The 14,567-nt window shown below is 44.7% G+C and overlaps 1 protein-coding gene across 1 annotated transcript in view; it reads right to left on the bottom strand.

Moving 5' to 3' along the window:
• The window catches only part of LOC107111678 (dihydropyrimidinase-related protein 2), a 74,286-nt gene extending 60,348 nt beyond the window's left edge, over positions 1 to 13,938 (bottom strand). The window contains exons 1-2 of the mRNA XM_015412684.1: positions 13,547 to 13,938; positions 5,274 to 5,362 (exon numbers count right to left, since the gene is read on the bottom strand). Of these exons, the coding sequence (XP_015268170.1) occupies positions 5,274 to 5,362; positions 13,547 to 13,585 (128 nt within the window). The 5' untranslated portion in view covers positions 13,586 to 13,938. The remainder of the gene's footprint in view (positions 1 to 5,273; positions 5,363 to 13,546) is intronic.
• Positions 13,939 to 14,567: the final 629 nt, after the last annotated feature.

Genomic DNA, 14,567 nt, shown 5'->3' with positions numbered 1-14,567 from the left:
TCATGTGCTGCAATTGAAACAGTCCATAATTTTATCCCTGTGGAAAGGACAGAACAGTGGCATGTAATCAACTCTTTTCTACCTCTGTCTCACCAACTGTTATTCTCATCATGGGAGCCACCCAGCGGCCATGCTCACATCCATGACTACATAAACACAAACAGAGATGTGTTTGACTGACTATGAACTACGGAAAATTACAATATAATGCAAGGTTACAGAGTCCTACGCTCTAGACCAAGAGTAGGCAAACCCCAGCATATGTGCCAACAGTGGAACACTGGACATTTTGCTTGGCAACCAGGGCCAAACTCAGTCCAAACAACAAAGACACTGCCAGCACTACTGCTCTAGTGATGCAGCAGAAGGCAATAGACATTTAGCTAAAAAATACATTTAGCCAAAAAAAAATAAAAACTTAGAGGAGACTTCTATGCCATCTCTCCAGAGTCCTGGTTGAGGTAACTTACAATTAAAGAATCTATTGCTTGGTCAAGACTTTGGTCATATAGACCCATAATAAATTGAATTGAATCTATTGTTTCTTATCATTTGCCATGTTTCTAGTACAGTACCACAGAACTAGACTCTGTAGCTCAAACTACTGAACTGAAGAGACCATTCACTGAATCCTTGTTTGTTCTCTGAACAATGGCCTGACAGATACTACAGTGGAATAAACTGGGATTTGAGCAATACACTGAGAAATTGATTACAGGAACCAAAAACGTATGTGACCATTTCTTCTAAGGCAAAATTCAGAGCTCTGTGTTGTTCTGCAATTGCCTCTAAATTGCTTTGTGAACATTAGTTAGATCTGTTCCACATGGAACTGTACATTCCACATGTGCAAAACTGAACCTGAGCATATGTTTGCTGCCAAGTCGCAGCTGAGGACCAAAGGTAGCTCATATTTTAAAGTATCATTAAAACATGGAAGCTGTCCATAGCACATTACAATCAATTACAAGTCTGCTGCCGACTGCTCCACTTTGAATTTTGAGTTAAAGAACAGATGTGTTGAACGTGTAGCCAAGCCAGGCACCAATCCAGGTGGAACTTTCGTCTGTCCTTTCCCCTCCCAGAAGAATTTTAGTACTAGGAAATCTGGAATATGTTTTAATATGACAAAAAGTATATACAGCAAGGAACAGACTCCAAGTTAAACTCCTGTGCAGTTTGGACTTGTCCAACTGACTTCAATTGGACTTGGTGTGGGGTCAAAGTCTCAAGCTTCGAATGGAAGGGCTTCATTAAGAGTTGGTTCACACCAGCTGTAGGGTGACGGCACCCCATTACTCATTTCACCAGCAGAATTTTTTTAACATGCTCAAGGAGTTTGAAGAAGGCCAGGGTTTTTAACATGCTCGGAGTCCGAAGAAGGCAGAGGCAGGCAATGGCAAACCACCTCTGAACATTCCTTGCCTTGAAAACCCTACGGGGGTCGCCATAAGTCGGCTGCAACTTGTCAGCACTTTCCACCAGCACAGAAGACAGGTAAAGAGGCACAGAATAATTAGGAGCTATTTCCTACCAATTCGTGTCAATAAGTAGAGCAAGGCTTCGATAGTGCATTACCACTCAGGCCATGCTGCACCATGTATTAGTTTGTGTTTCAAGGAGTCATCTCCACAGCCCTTTTACAAACCACCCATACATGCACTGAATTAAAATGCATAGAGGGACAGCAGGGACAAGAGGATGGACCTACTCCCCACCTATAAGCAATCAGACTCATGAACAGGGCATCTATGCATGAAAAGTATGCCTATAGGCTCTGTCCCAGTGATCACAAGCACTGCTAGTCTTTCATCACAGGAAGGAAGTATAGATGTGTACACTTTCTCCAAGTGGAGGCACTGTGTTCATGAGTTGGTGATTGAATGTAGGCAGGGGATGGGGAAAGAATGCTTGGGCCTGTGCCTCTTCAATGTGCAACAGGTTGTGAGTAGAAATTTCATGTCTGCATGTCGTACACATGGAAAATGTTCTTCTGTCAGCAACTCGGCTCCATTAGTTTCCAAAGTCATGGGACCACATGATACACGACCCTGGAGTTCCAGGATTGGAACCCCAGAAAGGAAGCAGCTACAGGGGCAGGCTGACCTGAATCAAAACAAGGCCATTGGCCATCTTTTTATTTACAAGGACTTCATGCACTCCAGTGGCATTCAAATGGGGAACTAGTGCGAGGGAGAGAAGCGTTAAAGTCCTCCTCTGCTCCAATCCGTACTGATCTCCTGATAGCTTTTCTTTTTTAAACGGCCAAATCACACATCTGGAGTTCTAATCATGGACCTCCGGGATGATGTGTACTCTGGCCCTTAAAAAGAAAACAAGGAAAGGGGCACTATGAGCGAGTGGAGATTTTTCTCGCACATGCTCCATTTTGAGTTAAAGAACAGATGTGTTGAACGTGTAGCCAAGCCAGGCACCAATCCAGGTGGAACTTTCGTCTGTCCTTTCCCCTCCCAGAAGAATTTTAGTACTAGGAAATCTGGAATATGTTTTAATATGACAAAAAGTATATACAGCAAGGAACAGACTCCAAGTTAAACTCCTGTGCAGTTTGGACTTGTCCAACTGACTTCAATTGGACTTGGTGTGGGGTCAAAGTCTCAAGCTTCGAATGGAAGGGCTTCATTAAGAGTTGGTTCACACCAGCTGTAGGGTGACGGCACCCCATTACTCATTTCACCAGCAGAATTTTTTTAACATGCTCAAGGAGTTTGAAGAAGGCCAGGGTTTTTAACATGCTCGGAGTCCGAAGAAGGCAGAGGCAGGCAATGGCAAACCACCTCTGAACATTCCCTGCCTTGAAAACCCTATGGGGGTCACCATACGTTGGCTGCAACATGTCAGCACTTTCCACCAGCACAGAAGACAGGTAAAGAGGCACAGAATAATTAGGAGCTATTTCCTACCAATTCGTGTCAATAAGTAGAGCAAGGCTTCGATAGTGCATTACCACTCAGGCCATGCTGCACCATGTATTAGTTTGTGTTTCAAGGAGTCATCTCCACAGCCCTTTTACAAACCACCCATACATGCACTGAATTAAAATGCATAGAGGGACAGCAGGGACAAGAGGATGGACCTACTCCCCACCTATAAGCAATCAGACTCATGAACAGGGCATCTATGCATGAAAAGTATGCCTATAGGCTCTGTCCCAGTGATCACAAACACTGCTAGTCTTTCATCACAGGAAGGAAGTATAGATGTGTACACTTTCTCCAAGTGGAGGCACTGTGTTCATGAGTTGGTGATTGAATGTAGGCAGGGGATGGGGAAAGAATGCTTGGGCCTGTGCCTCTTCAATGTGCAACAGGTTGTGAGTAGAAATTTCATGTCTGCATGTCGTACACATGGAAAATGTTCTTCTGTCAGCAACTCGACTCCATTAGTTTCCAAAGTCATGGGACCACATGATACACGACCCTGGAGTTCCAGGATTGGAACCCCAGAAAGGAAGCCGCTACAGGGGCAGGCTGACCTGAATCAAAACAAGGCCATTGGCCATCTTTTTATTTACAAGGACTTCATGCACTCCAGTGGCATTCAAATGGGGAACTAGTGCGGGGGAGAGAAGCGTTAAAGTCCTCCTCTGCTCCAATCCGTACTGATCTCCTGATAGCTTTTCTTTTTTAAACGGCCAAATCACACATCTGGAGTTCTAATCATGGACCTCCGGGATGATGTGTACTCTGGCCCTTAAAAAGAAAACAAGGAAAGGGGCACTATGAGCGAGTGGAGATTTTTCTCGCACATGCTCCTCTGAAATTATTATTTTAATTTGTTTCTCATTTTGTGTATTTTCTGCAAGTACAATTTTGGTAAGATTCATTATTTTCTTTTGGTGTATGCAATATTTATTTTTTTTAAAGGAGAGACAAGTATGCAAATGAATACCTTTACCCACAAACAAAGGTAGGCCAGGAGGGTGCAGATCAAGTAGCTGGTTCTGCAGAAAACTCTAATAAGCTTTTTTTTAAGAGAGAGAGAGAGACTCAAAGCCTCTGTTTAAAATGGGGGGGACACACTGCAGGGCATAGTCACTGGTGGGGCTTTCCCAGCGCTTAGGGCTCTTTAGCTTGGAGAAATGACGACTGAGGGGTGACATGATTGAGGTTTATAAGATTATGCATGGGAAAGAGCAGGTAGAGAAAGAGGTACTTTTCTCCCTTTCTCACAATACAAGAACTCGTGGGCACTCCATGAAATTGCTGAGCGGTCGGGTTAGAACGGATAGAAGGAAGTACATCTTCACCCAGTGATTAACACTTGGAATTCACTGCCACAGGAGGTGGTGGCGGCTATAAGCATGGACGGCTTCAAAAGGGAATTAGATAGGCATATGGAGCAGAGGTCCATCAGTGGCTATTAGCCACAAGGTATAGATAGGGACTCGGGCAAGTGATGCTCTGTCATCTTGGTGCTTGGGGGGGGTCAACAGTGGGAGGGCTTCTAATGTCCTGGCCCCACTGCTGGACCTCCTGATGGCACTGGTATTTCTGGCCACTGTGTGATACAGAGTGTTGGACTGGATGGGCTTTTGGCCTGATCCAACATTGGCATCTCTTATGTTCTTATCCAGTTAGTAGCCAAACCTCAAGAATTTCTGCCTGCAGTTCTTAAGGAATGTGCTTTGATCATGACCAGCACTCACTCCATGTACTTATTGGTGTTCTGGTTTTCCCATTGGTTGGTACCATCTCTTTAAATGTGAAGATGGAAGTAAGATCTCATCATGCCTAATGGCAGATCAGGATGCCATTCTGACAGGTTCTTGACTGACTATTGAATGACTGACTAGGAATATCCAACAAACAGCACTCAGTAAGGAACACACTGCCTCATTCATTATCATTCCCAGCCACCCATTCCATGGGAAGAAATCAGAGAGAAAAACAAATGATCATGACAGTATTCATGAAACTTAAGGAGATGGCCTCATTGGGCTGTTAAGAAGCACCTGGTAACAACTGTCCTGTACAGAAACCCTAAATATATCCATCAGCATTTACAGCATGATAATATGCAGGTTTACTCTGCTTCAATGGAACTTAGCAGTGCGAATAGAAGTACAAACCTTAAAATTGTATTTCGTTCACATTTCTCCATTGCTCACAATAATAAGCTCCAGATATCAGGTTGGGGGGGTTTGTTTTGTCCCTTGCTATGCAAGCTAAAATATCTTCTGCAGTGCAATTGATTATTATTTTTTACATTCCCCACATCCCATTCCCCTACAAAAACAAATGGATACTTACTTTATCAACCCATCTTCCATGTAAATGTCTGCATAAAAAGACTGGTCATCGTTAACTATTTTACCACCCTTGATCAAAAGGCGATCACTCTGAAACAAAGAGAACATCATACAATACATAATTATCGTGCGAGGAAGCTGACAGTGTGCAGTGCCAGATAAAAAGAGGAGGCGGGAGGGCGAAAAAAACCCTCTGAATTATTCAAAGGGTGTTCCACATAAACAAGTCAAGCACAGTACTTTCAACTGGAAAGATGAAATGGTACTTCAGAACCGCAGGCAGATAGATGCCTTTCATCATACTAACTGTCAATAAAGCAGAAATAAAAGCGCATTCCCTACTTCTTAAAATAGGAGTTTTTACTTTACCTCATTGGTTGATCTTTTTTTAACAACCTATATCTGTCACCAATTAAAATAAAAACCATTCAAAGAATCAGCTTCTGAAAAGCTGCAAACACTGTTGCCAGTGAGGCAAGCAACGGTAATGGTTTTCCATAAAGAATTATTTTTAGTCAGTGAGGCAAGCTAATGGTTTTCCATAAAGAATTATTTTTAAACTCCATTGTAGGCCTAACTTCCTAAAAGACACCCACAGAAGGTTAAAGTCACCACTTGGCTTATTTAGAGGCAACTGCAGTCAGGGAAACTGACCAGAAGTCTGTTGCCATGGGATTAGCAACACAAACAAGTCCTTTCTGTCCAATTCTAGTACAGTTCCAATTCAGGGGATGCTTTCTCCACCTATTTTATGGGTATTCCAAGAAAAATAAATCCACATTCACTTGTTAAGCTGAAGCTCCAAAATTTAGGCTATTACATTTCATCCAGATGAACATGTTATTTAGGCAGAACAAGAAACTGAAATTTCTATAGAAAAGCAGCCACCAAACTGCCTTCATAGCAATACTTGAGCGGGGGTGGTTAAAGGAGAATGTTCCTTTTGTGTCTACTATAAACTGTCTCATTATGGAAAAATTACATATTTATGCATTACATTTAGATTCCTGATTACCTCCATCCTGGAACACTAGGAGGTCTCCCACACAGACACTGACCAGACCCAAAAGAGACAGGCATACTAAAACATTTTCCAGGTTGTTATAAACAGGCATTTTAGAAAGGGAAAAGGGAATCCACTTCTAGAGGAGGATAATGGCTTAGTGGCAGAGTGTATGTTTTACATGCAAAAGGTCCCAGGTTCAATCCCAGTTAACAAACGTGGGGAAAGACCTTTCTCTTCCTCAGACTGGGGAGAGCCCCTGCTAGTCAGTGCAGATGACATGGGGCTAGACCAATGGTCCAGCAATAGAACGTATCCAACACCGACCCACTCTGTGAGGTAGGCTATGCTGAGAGAAAGTGACTGGACCAAGAACACTCAGCAATCTTCACACTGTGAAGCTAGGTCTTTCCAGCCCAACACTCTATCTGCTACATCTCATTGGTTTTTTCAGAGTCATACAAAAGGATGAACATCCCTCAGGAACCACATTCGTCCATAATAGGTTAAAGTCCACATCTGTAAGGCTGCTTGCAGTAGCATGATAAAAAAATAGCTTCAGAATTGAACTCTCGGGATCAGAAACAACCTTTTGCCTAGAGATATACCAAAAAATCAGCAGTGCTTAATCCCTAAAATGAGAGGTGCCAAGTCCTCAAAGTCCCCTCTCTTGACCTCAAAACCCTGCCTCATCCCAAGCATGCAGGACCCTGGTTAGCAACTAGTTGCTATAGCAGCACAGGGCCTACTACCAAACCAAATTACCATTGAAAGGTCAGGAACTGCAGCTGTGCCCACTGACTGATTCTTATGGCTGAGACACAGGCAGAGGACACTGAGCTCTCAGCCAGGCTCAGCAGCAACACAGGCTTTGTAGAGGCCTTCCCCTGTTACACACCTCAACCACACAAGTAACAGGCTCTAACCTTTCACTCATCCACACAATGAAGTCCCCATCCAAGTTCTTCCTGTGCCCCTGCTCCTCAAGTTCTCAGTCTTGTTTGCCAGAGTGTGCCCGTTCGGTACACTAGGCTCTTTGCTGTTCAAACTGAGGCCTACCTTCTACCAAGGCATTAAATGTGCTTCAAGCAAGGACTCAATGAATGAGTGCTATCCCCCCAAATTCCCTCCATGAAGAAAATCTAATATATCAGGGAGAAGAATAGTCTACTATCATTTTCTCTGATATGCTACATTTATATGCAAGGGTTTTTTGGGGAGGGGGGGATCAGGAAAGGTATTCAGTCATACAAGTCATCACACAGCCTGAAATGGTATGGCCCAAAGATAGGTTTACTACCTCAGTGAGGCCTGGATGAAGTGGTTTAAAGAGGCCTTAGGCCTTGGTTCATGCAGTGTGCTCAGGATTAGAGATTATTTTGGTTGACCACATGGGAAATTGTGAGGGGGAGCTGCAGATATGAAACTCTGTGCCTGAAGTCCCTCACATCTGTAATGCAAAACTGGGCCTTGACACTCAAATAACTACAGGGGCTAGAACTTGGTCCCAATGAGACCACACTTTGAGGCCTATTTTTATCTCAACCTTTCTCAAAGAACTTAGGGTTCTTCCTTCCTCCATTTGATCAATTAAAATCCCCTACAGACTGGTCCAAGGTCACCCACTGAGCTTCATGGCTAAATTTACTGATTCATTTAAAACATTTTTTTACTCAGTCATTCCCCATGAGCCAAGGTTGCTTACAATCCAAAATTAAAAACATCCAAGTAAAAATAAAGCCCAGGTTTTCTTACTATGATGCTTCAAAACTCTCACTAATATACTACGCTGGCTGTTAATGGTATACAGTGGTCCTTTTGTAGATAATGGTTGTCAGCGACAAATAATGGTAGCATTGGCCTCTGGCCTCGACAACGCTGCAGAAAAGATTCAGTCGCACACCATGCTTGTTGACTAGCCTCTATGGCTTGAATTTATGCATAATACTCTGGGTTTTATTAAATACCCCTTTTTAGTTAGTATTGACCTTTAGATATTGTCATATGTAAGTCTTGAAACACCTCATTGCCTCTCTCCTGCTGTGTTAATGCTTGTTGTTAATAAGGAAGAAAAGACCAAAGAGAGATATTTGTAATGCAAATTAGTTTTCTGGGCTACAAGTTTTACCTTCACAAGTCAAACCTCAGAGCTGTTTTAAGCCTCACATATGAAAAGGCCCTTAAATTGAGGAAATAAGTACAAGTGGTAACCAGGATACTCCCTTATTTCTCAGGAAAACACACTCATAATATGGTTATTTATTTATTTATTTGTATTTATATCCCGCTTTCCCCTCAATGGGCTCAGGGCAGGTTCCAACAGTATAAAATACAATTAAAACCAGATTAAAGCACAATATAAAATAACAAAGCTTCTAAGCGCCATACAAATTAGTAATTATTACTTCCTTTAATGGTTTTAAATTGCAGATAGAAGCACGACAGAATTTTATATGGTTTGCAAGTGAACAACTGATTCTAGGAGCTTCCCAACAATATAAATAGCTAAACTAAGGGAGGGGACTATTAATGGCACATCAATAACAAAGGCCCACTGTGTCTAATGCTGTATATTTAGGCACAATATAAAGGCATCACAGTAGTCATCATTTTTAACAAGTCTCAACATTATATAGCAGAACTGCCAAAAAGAAAGAGAAAGGACCCAGACCACCCTTTTCTCTGGCATTCCACACAAAGCAGCCTTATACAGATTCAGACAACTTGCCCAAAGTCAGTGTAGTCTATTCTGATCGGCTGAAGCTCCCCCAGGTCTCCAGCCCTTCAGAGTCAACATCTACTACCTGTTCCTTTTAACTGGAATGCTCAGGACTGAACCTGGGAACACAGGTCCCTCTAAGCTGCACTAGGGGGCACTGATGCACAACATTTCAGAGGCCAGCTCAGAGGATTCCTGTTCAGCTCACAACCAAGCTTCCATAGGAAACAATGGAGGATGGGGACACCTCCTTTTGGGACCCATAGAACTGGACCCCCTCATCCAATCTTTTTGAAAATTGGGGAGGGGGGGGGTTAGGAGAGGCACCAGCAGCTATGCTGCAAATATGGTGTCTCTACCTCAAAAAACACAAGCCCCCCCCGAACCCCAGATACCTCTGGATCGATTCTACATTATAGTCTATGGGGACAATTGACTACAATGGTCTGCAGAGGCTATATTTGAGCCAGAAAAAAATGATTGTTTTTGCACACCCCTATTATGCTTTTCAGTATGATTTGTAAGTTGCCTTGAGTCACAGGGAAAAGTGGGATATAAATATTTGAATAAATAAGTAGTTTGGACAGGTTGATAACATTTAAGCAACTTCCTTTTTGTTAGGTTAGGCAGGCTAATGTAATGATTGCTCTGTATTCTTAAAATCAAGTGAATTCCCAACTCATGTATAGACCTTCGCCGCAGAATTGGTACTCAGTCTTCCAACGGGATGCCAGTTTCCTTTCCAAGATGCACAAGATCAGCTCCCATCAAGTGGGAGGTTAAGGTTTCCCTTGCTCAAAAGCCAGTCGAATCTGACTCTAGGGGACAGAGCTAATCTCCATTTCCAAGCCAAAGAGCCAGCGCTGTCTGAAGACTTCTCCATGGTCACGTGGCCAGCATGACTAAACACCGAGGTGCATGGAATGCTGCCACCTTCCCACTGAAGCTGTAACTAATTATCTACTTGTAATTTCTAGCTTTTGAACTGCTAGGTTGGCAGGAGCTGGGGCCAGAGACAGGAGCTCACTCCATCACGCAGCACTAGGGTCTCGAACTGCCGAGCTAGAGACCTTCCGGTCTGCAGCTCAGCATCTTAACCTCTGAGCCACCACAAGTAGGAGGTACACTAATACATTACCCCAGCTCCATAGGAGTGACTCACAAAAAAGCAGTTTCCATAGTTAGGATATCAATATTACACAATAAATCCTTCTCCTTTATATAGTACTGCCTGTGTTCCAAATGCTTCCTTCACTTTATTTTATGATTTTTGCAACAACCCTGCAAGGTTGACCTCAGGTTGTCTTCCAGGTTTATGGCAAAGGTACGAGTTGAACAAGAGACTACTCGGATCACAGTTCATTCCCTTAGTCCCTATGCCAGAGTGGAGAAATGATTTAAAAAGTGGCAATCCTTGGCATTAGCAGGAAGACCAAATGGACAGGACCATACCAGAGGATCAGGCCCACAGTTTTAATTTACTGAATAAGGAACAGCACAGTACTTAAGTGGCAAACAGGAATACCCTCTACACAAAGTATTACAACAATCCTGTATGGCAGGCCATATAGCTATCAGAGGATGACAGAACTGCTTTCCTAAAATCATCTTAAAAGTTGGGTCTGTATATGTACTATCTCATATTTGGGAGTCTTGTGAGCAAGAATTCTACTTTGTGAGCTACTGGCATTAAAGTTGTGAGCGATCGATTTGGCTACTGCATAAATTAGTTTGATCTGGAGCCATCCTTCTTGAGCTAAGACAAAAATGTGTGAGCTGGAGGCTAAAAAACTGTGAGCTAGCTCACACTAACTCAGCTTAGAGGGAACACTGTTTGGGATATATTTATAACAAGTTAGGTTTAAAATGCAGAGTAGGATATAGCACACTCAGTTGAGCTGTCTAGACTTGCTTTACATAAGCTGCAATCTCCAGCATACTTCTACAGAAGTGAAGTCTCCTTGAACTGACTTCCAAGCAAATACTTTGAAGATGAAGCTTATTCTACAGACACTTCTGAGCTCTGGCACTTCTGCAGTGTCCTGGATACAAGCTACTAATCTGGATTATGAGGGATACAGCAAAATCCTAAACAGAGTTACATTCTTCTAAATCCATTCAAGACCATAGGCTTAGAAGGATGCAACTCTGTTTAGGACTGCTCTGCTAATTGATGCTAGTACAGTGAAACTTGCCACGTTTCAGGTCTAGATCACTGGTCTTTTTCAGCTGCTAGGTTGTAACCTGCAACTACACGACAGCTTTGGGAAAAGCAGGTTGCATCTGCAGCGCCAGTATGATATTTTGGAAAGCAGCCAAGAGAGAAGCAGGAAAAGGGATAAGTGAAACAAAAAGAGACAGCGAGAGAAAGACTAATCCAGACAAAACACTGTCAAGGAGCAATATGTATACAAAAGTATAAGCACATCCACATACTGCAAATTAGGGTAAGAGGCAGTGTTGTCTGGAAAGGCTGAAGGTTACTGGGCAAGACTGACTTCAGCCTCCATCCTGGTTTTACAATTCCCCAGTTCTGTTGTTGGTTAAACTGAGAAATGCCGCTGCTGGCAAATTAGCATATGCGCTAAATCACATGTTTTCTTCCTTTCTATTGTTGTAACTCCATTAACCCTGTAGCATTATTCTAACTGTACACACCAAAACTGAGCCCAATAGCATTCCCATCCACCCCCTCCCCTTTTGTCTTACAATGTTACTACAGTCACTTCGATACACACCGTATTCATTCTTTTGAAAAAAGGGGGAAAGAAATTAATATGCCACACATCATATGACTGAAGGCCTTCATTACTGTCAACCAACTAGAGCCCAACATTACGCCAACGTTTGCCACCTTTTTAAAAAAATGTCTCCCAATCTGTTATTGCAGAGAAAACACTAATTTACAGAGATCCCACATCCTATAACAGATGGGGAGCCATGTAAGTCTGTAGCAGCAAAATGAGTCAGAAGTCCAGCAGCACCATAAGAGCTAAATTTATATTTAAGGTGCCAACGGACTCCTGTTTTATTCCACATATTACACCAATCTATGAAATTAACCAGGCTGTATCACGATTGCTCTCTATGCTAGCCCTTTCAGCCACTTCTCAAACATGCATTCATAAGAAGCAGCACTCTACTTCCGAATACTCCACAAGAGACTCACAATGACAGATGCGCCCTGGGCGTGTCTCGCTGTCATATAGGTAAAGGAAATCAAAGTGAGGATGCTTATTGGCAAATAACGTTAATATAATAAGCAGTGTTTCCTATTCCTGTGAAGATGTACGATGCCTGCTCCAAGGTACCAGTAAATGGGGCAACTCGGCATCGGAGGATGTTTCCATGACATTCCAGTCCCTCAATAATGAATGTGAGACTTTATGTAACTGTTCCCTTTCCCCTCCCTTAGGATTCCCTGCAGGGACAGAGAGAGGACATTCTGCATGGCAAGACGAATCCTCCCAGAGAAGAAATATATGCTATTTTGTCTTAACACGGCTGGAAGAAAGAAGGGTGGGGATCTCCTGTACCAATAAAGAATCATTTCTGCCCATCCTTTCCCCTCATCATTGTTTTTCTCCCCTGGCCGGGGGAAGGAGATGGAAGATGGAGGAACCCCCATCTGCTCCTCTTGCCTGAGCTGCGCCATTACCTCCTGGAGGAAAACACACACACACACACCAGCCTTGTCACTTGCATGCAGCCCCACTCGCAAAGCTTTCTTTGTATGAGTAAAGGGGGTGGGAAAGAGAGCCGCCATCACACCAGGAAAGGGGGGGGGTCCAACAGCCCAGCCAAGCCCTCCACTCCCCCCACCCCTTCCACTTCACACACCCATTGAGGCAGCGAGTGGGGGGATGGGGTAGCCGCGGTTGGCAACGCTGCCCACACGCCTGATGTCTGCCCTAGCCACTTTCAGCGCAAAGCCGGGCTGTGTCTGCTCCGCACATACAATCCACAATCCTACCTGCCCTCCCCCATCTCTCCCTGGCACAGATCACCCACCCACACGGTTCCCCCCCCCCTTCAGCCTCAAAGCAGAACGGGCTGCAAAGTAAGCGCCGGTTTGTTTAAGCAGCGCAGATCCTGAAGACCTTCGCAGGCATTAAGCCGGGTCTCAGGACCCAACCTCGTCCGATCCCGCCGGCGTGGGACGGCTCGCTCTCCTGTCTATCAGCCCAACCGCGTCTCTTAAACCTGCCGTCTCCCTGACGAGCTCCGAGGTGGCGAGCAAAGCATCTCTACGGCCACCGACAACACCGAGAGAAAAGCGGGAGACTTCAGATGTGCAGCCGCTAGGGCAACTTCAAAACAACCATTGTTCCGCCTCTTGCGACAATGCTGGCAAATTTGTGTGTGTGTGTGTGTTTAATTCACGGGTTGATCAAAAGCGATATTGGCGCGATTGTTCTCTCTCGATCGCAAGAGCCCGCACGCTTTGCCCCCCCCCCTCTCGCCACTTCGCACACAAAGGGCTTGATCCCCATCCGCCGCTCCCCAACCCCACCCCCGACTGCATTATTTGCAAGCGTTTTTCGGAACTCACCGTGATGCGTGGAATATTTTTCTTCCCCTGATAAGACATCTCTCTCGGGAAACAACTCCCACGCAAACCGAAAACTGCTTGCTGGGCTCTGCTCTTTGCAAAAAAATAAAATAAAAACGGCGGCTTTCTTTCTTTTTTTTAAAAAAGGCACAGATGCTTTAAAAGCCACTAACTGCGCGCTTAAAAAAAAAAAGCAGCTAAGGGTGAAGAGGGGGTTTTTTTCTGCAAGAGGAAAAATAATAAAGAATCTACAAAGTCTACTAGCCGCGAGAGAGAGAGAGAAAGCAGGAACGGGGGAAAACGCAATCCCCGTGCGTTGCCTTTTCTTCCCTCTGCTCCAAACCCAACCCAGTCTTCAGGCGAGAGCGCGGGGAGGGGAGGAGGGAAGAGGCAGCGAGAATTCTACAGCAATCAAAGCCCGGGCACAAGGAAGCTCCGACAGCGCATGCGCGCCCAGCCACGCCCATGCCATCTACAGAGCGGGCCACCTTGCCTTGAGCCGGATTGGCTGCCGCCCACCGTGGTATGCAAATGAAGCCCGGCTGCGTGCAATGGGAGGCCAGCAGAGCGGTAACATGTAAAGTGGCGCAATGAAGGAGCCACTCAGCGCGGCTTGCCGCCTTTCGGGGGGGCTTGGCCGTCAGCGGGAAGCGCAGAGATTCACTGTCGGTTGCCGCTTCTGCCATCATTTGGGGAGGATGCAGGGAGAGAAGGCTGCGGTGCGGATCGGCAGCCATCCGGGAGGCGGGGTTTCTCCTCCATCTCCCGGCCATGGATGCTGCCAGGTCTCGCTGCTCTACGGTGACTTTTCTCCTTCACTCCCACAAAAAATGGATTCAGTTCCCACCTATCCCCGTTCCCGCTCTCTCGCTGCACAACTCCGGGCAGTGCGGTAGCCTCGGGAACTGAGCTGCATTTGCTTGAATCGGTTCCCTGGATGTCCGCTAGAGGAAGAAAAAAAAATACCCGCAGTCTTGCAGAGAACTTGCCGCCTGCTTCCAAGCGGCCGTTCACGCCCTCT

This window comes from Gekko japonicus, unplaced genomic scaffold (genome assembly GCF_001447785.1).
Source record: "Gekko japonicus isolate JY-2015 unplaced genomic scaffold, Gekko_japonicus_V1.1 scaffold499, whole genome shotgun sequence".
Taxonomy (NCBI): Eukaryota; Metazoa; Chordata; class Lepidosauria; order Squamata; family Gekkonidae; genus Gekko; species Gekko japonicus.
This window is presented reverse-complemented; position numbering and strand designations above follow the sequence as displayed.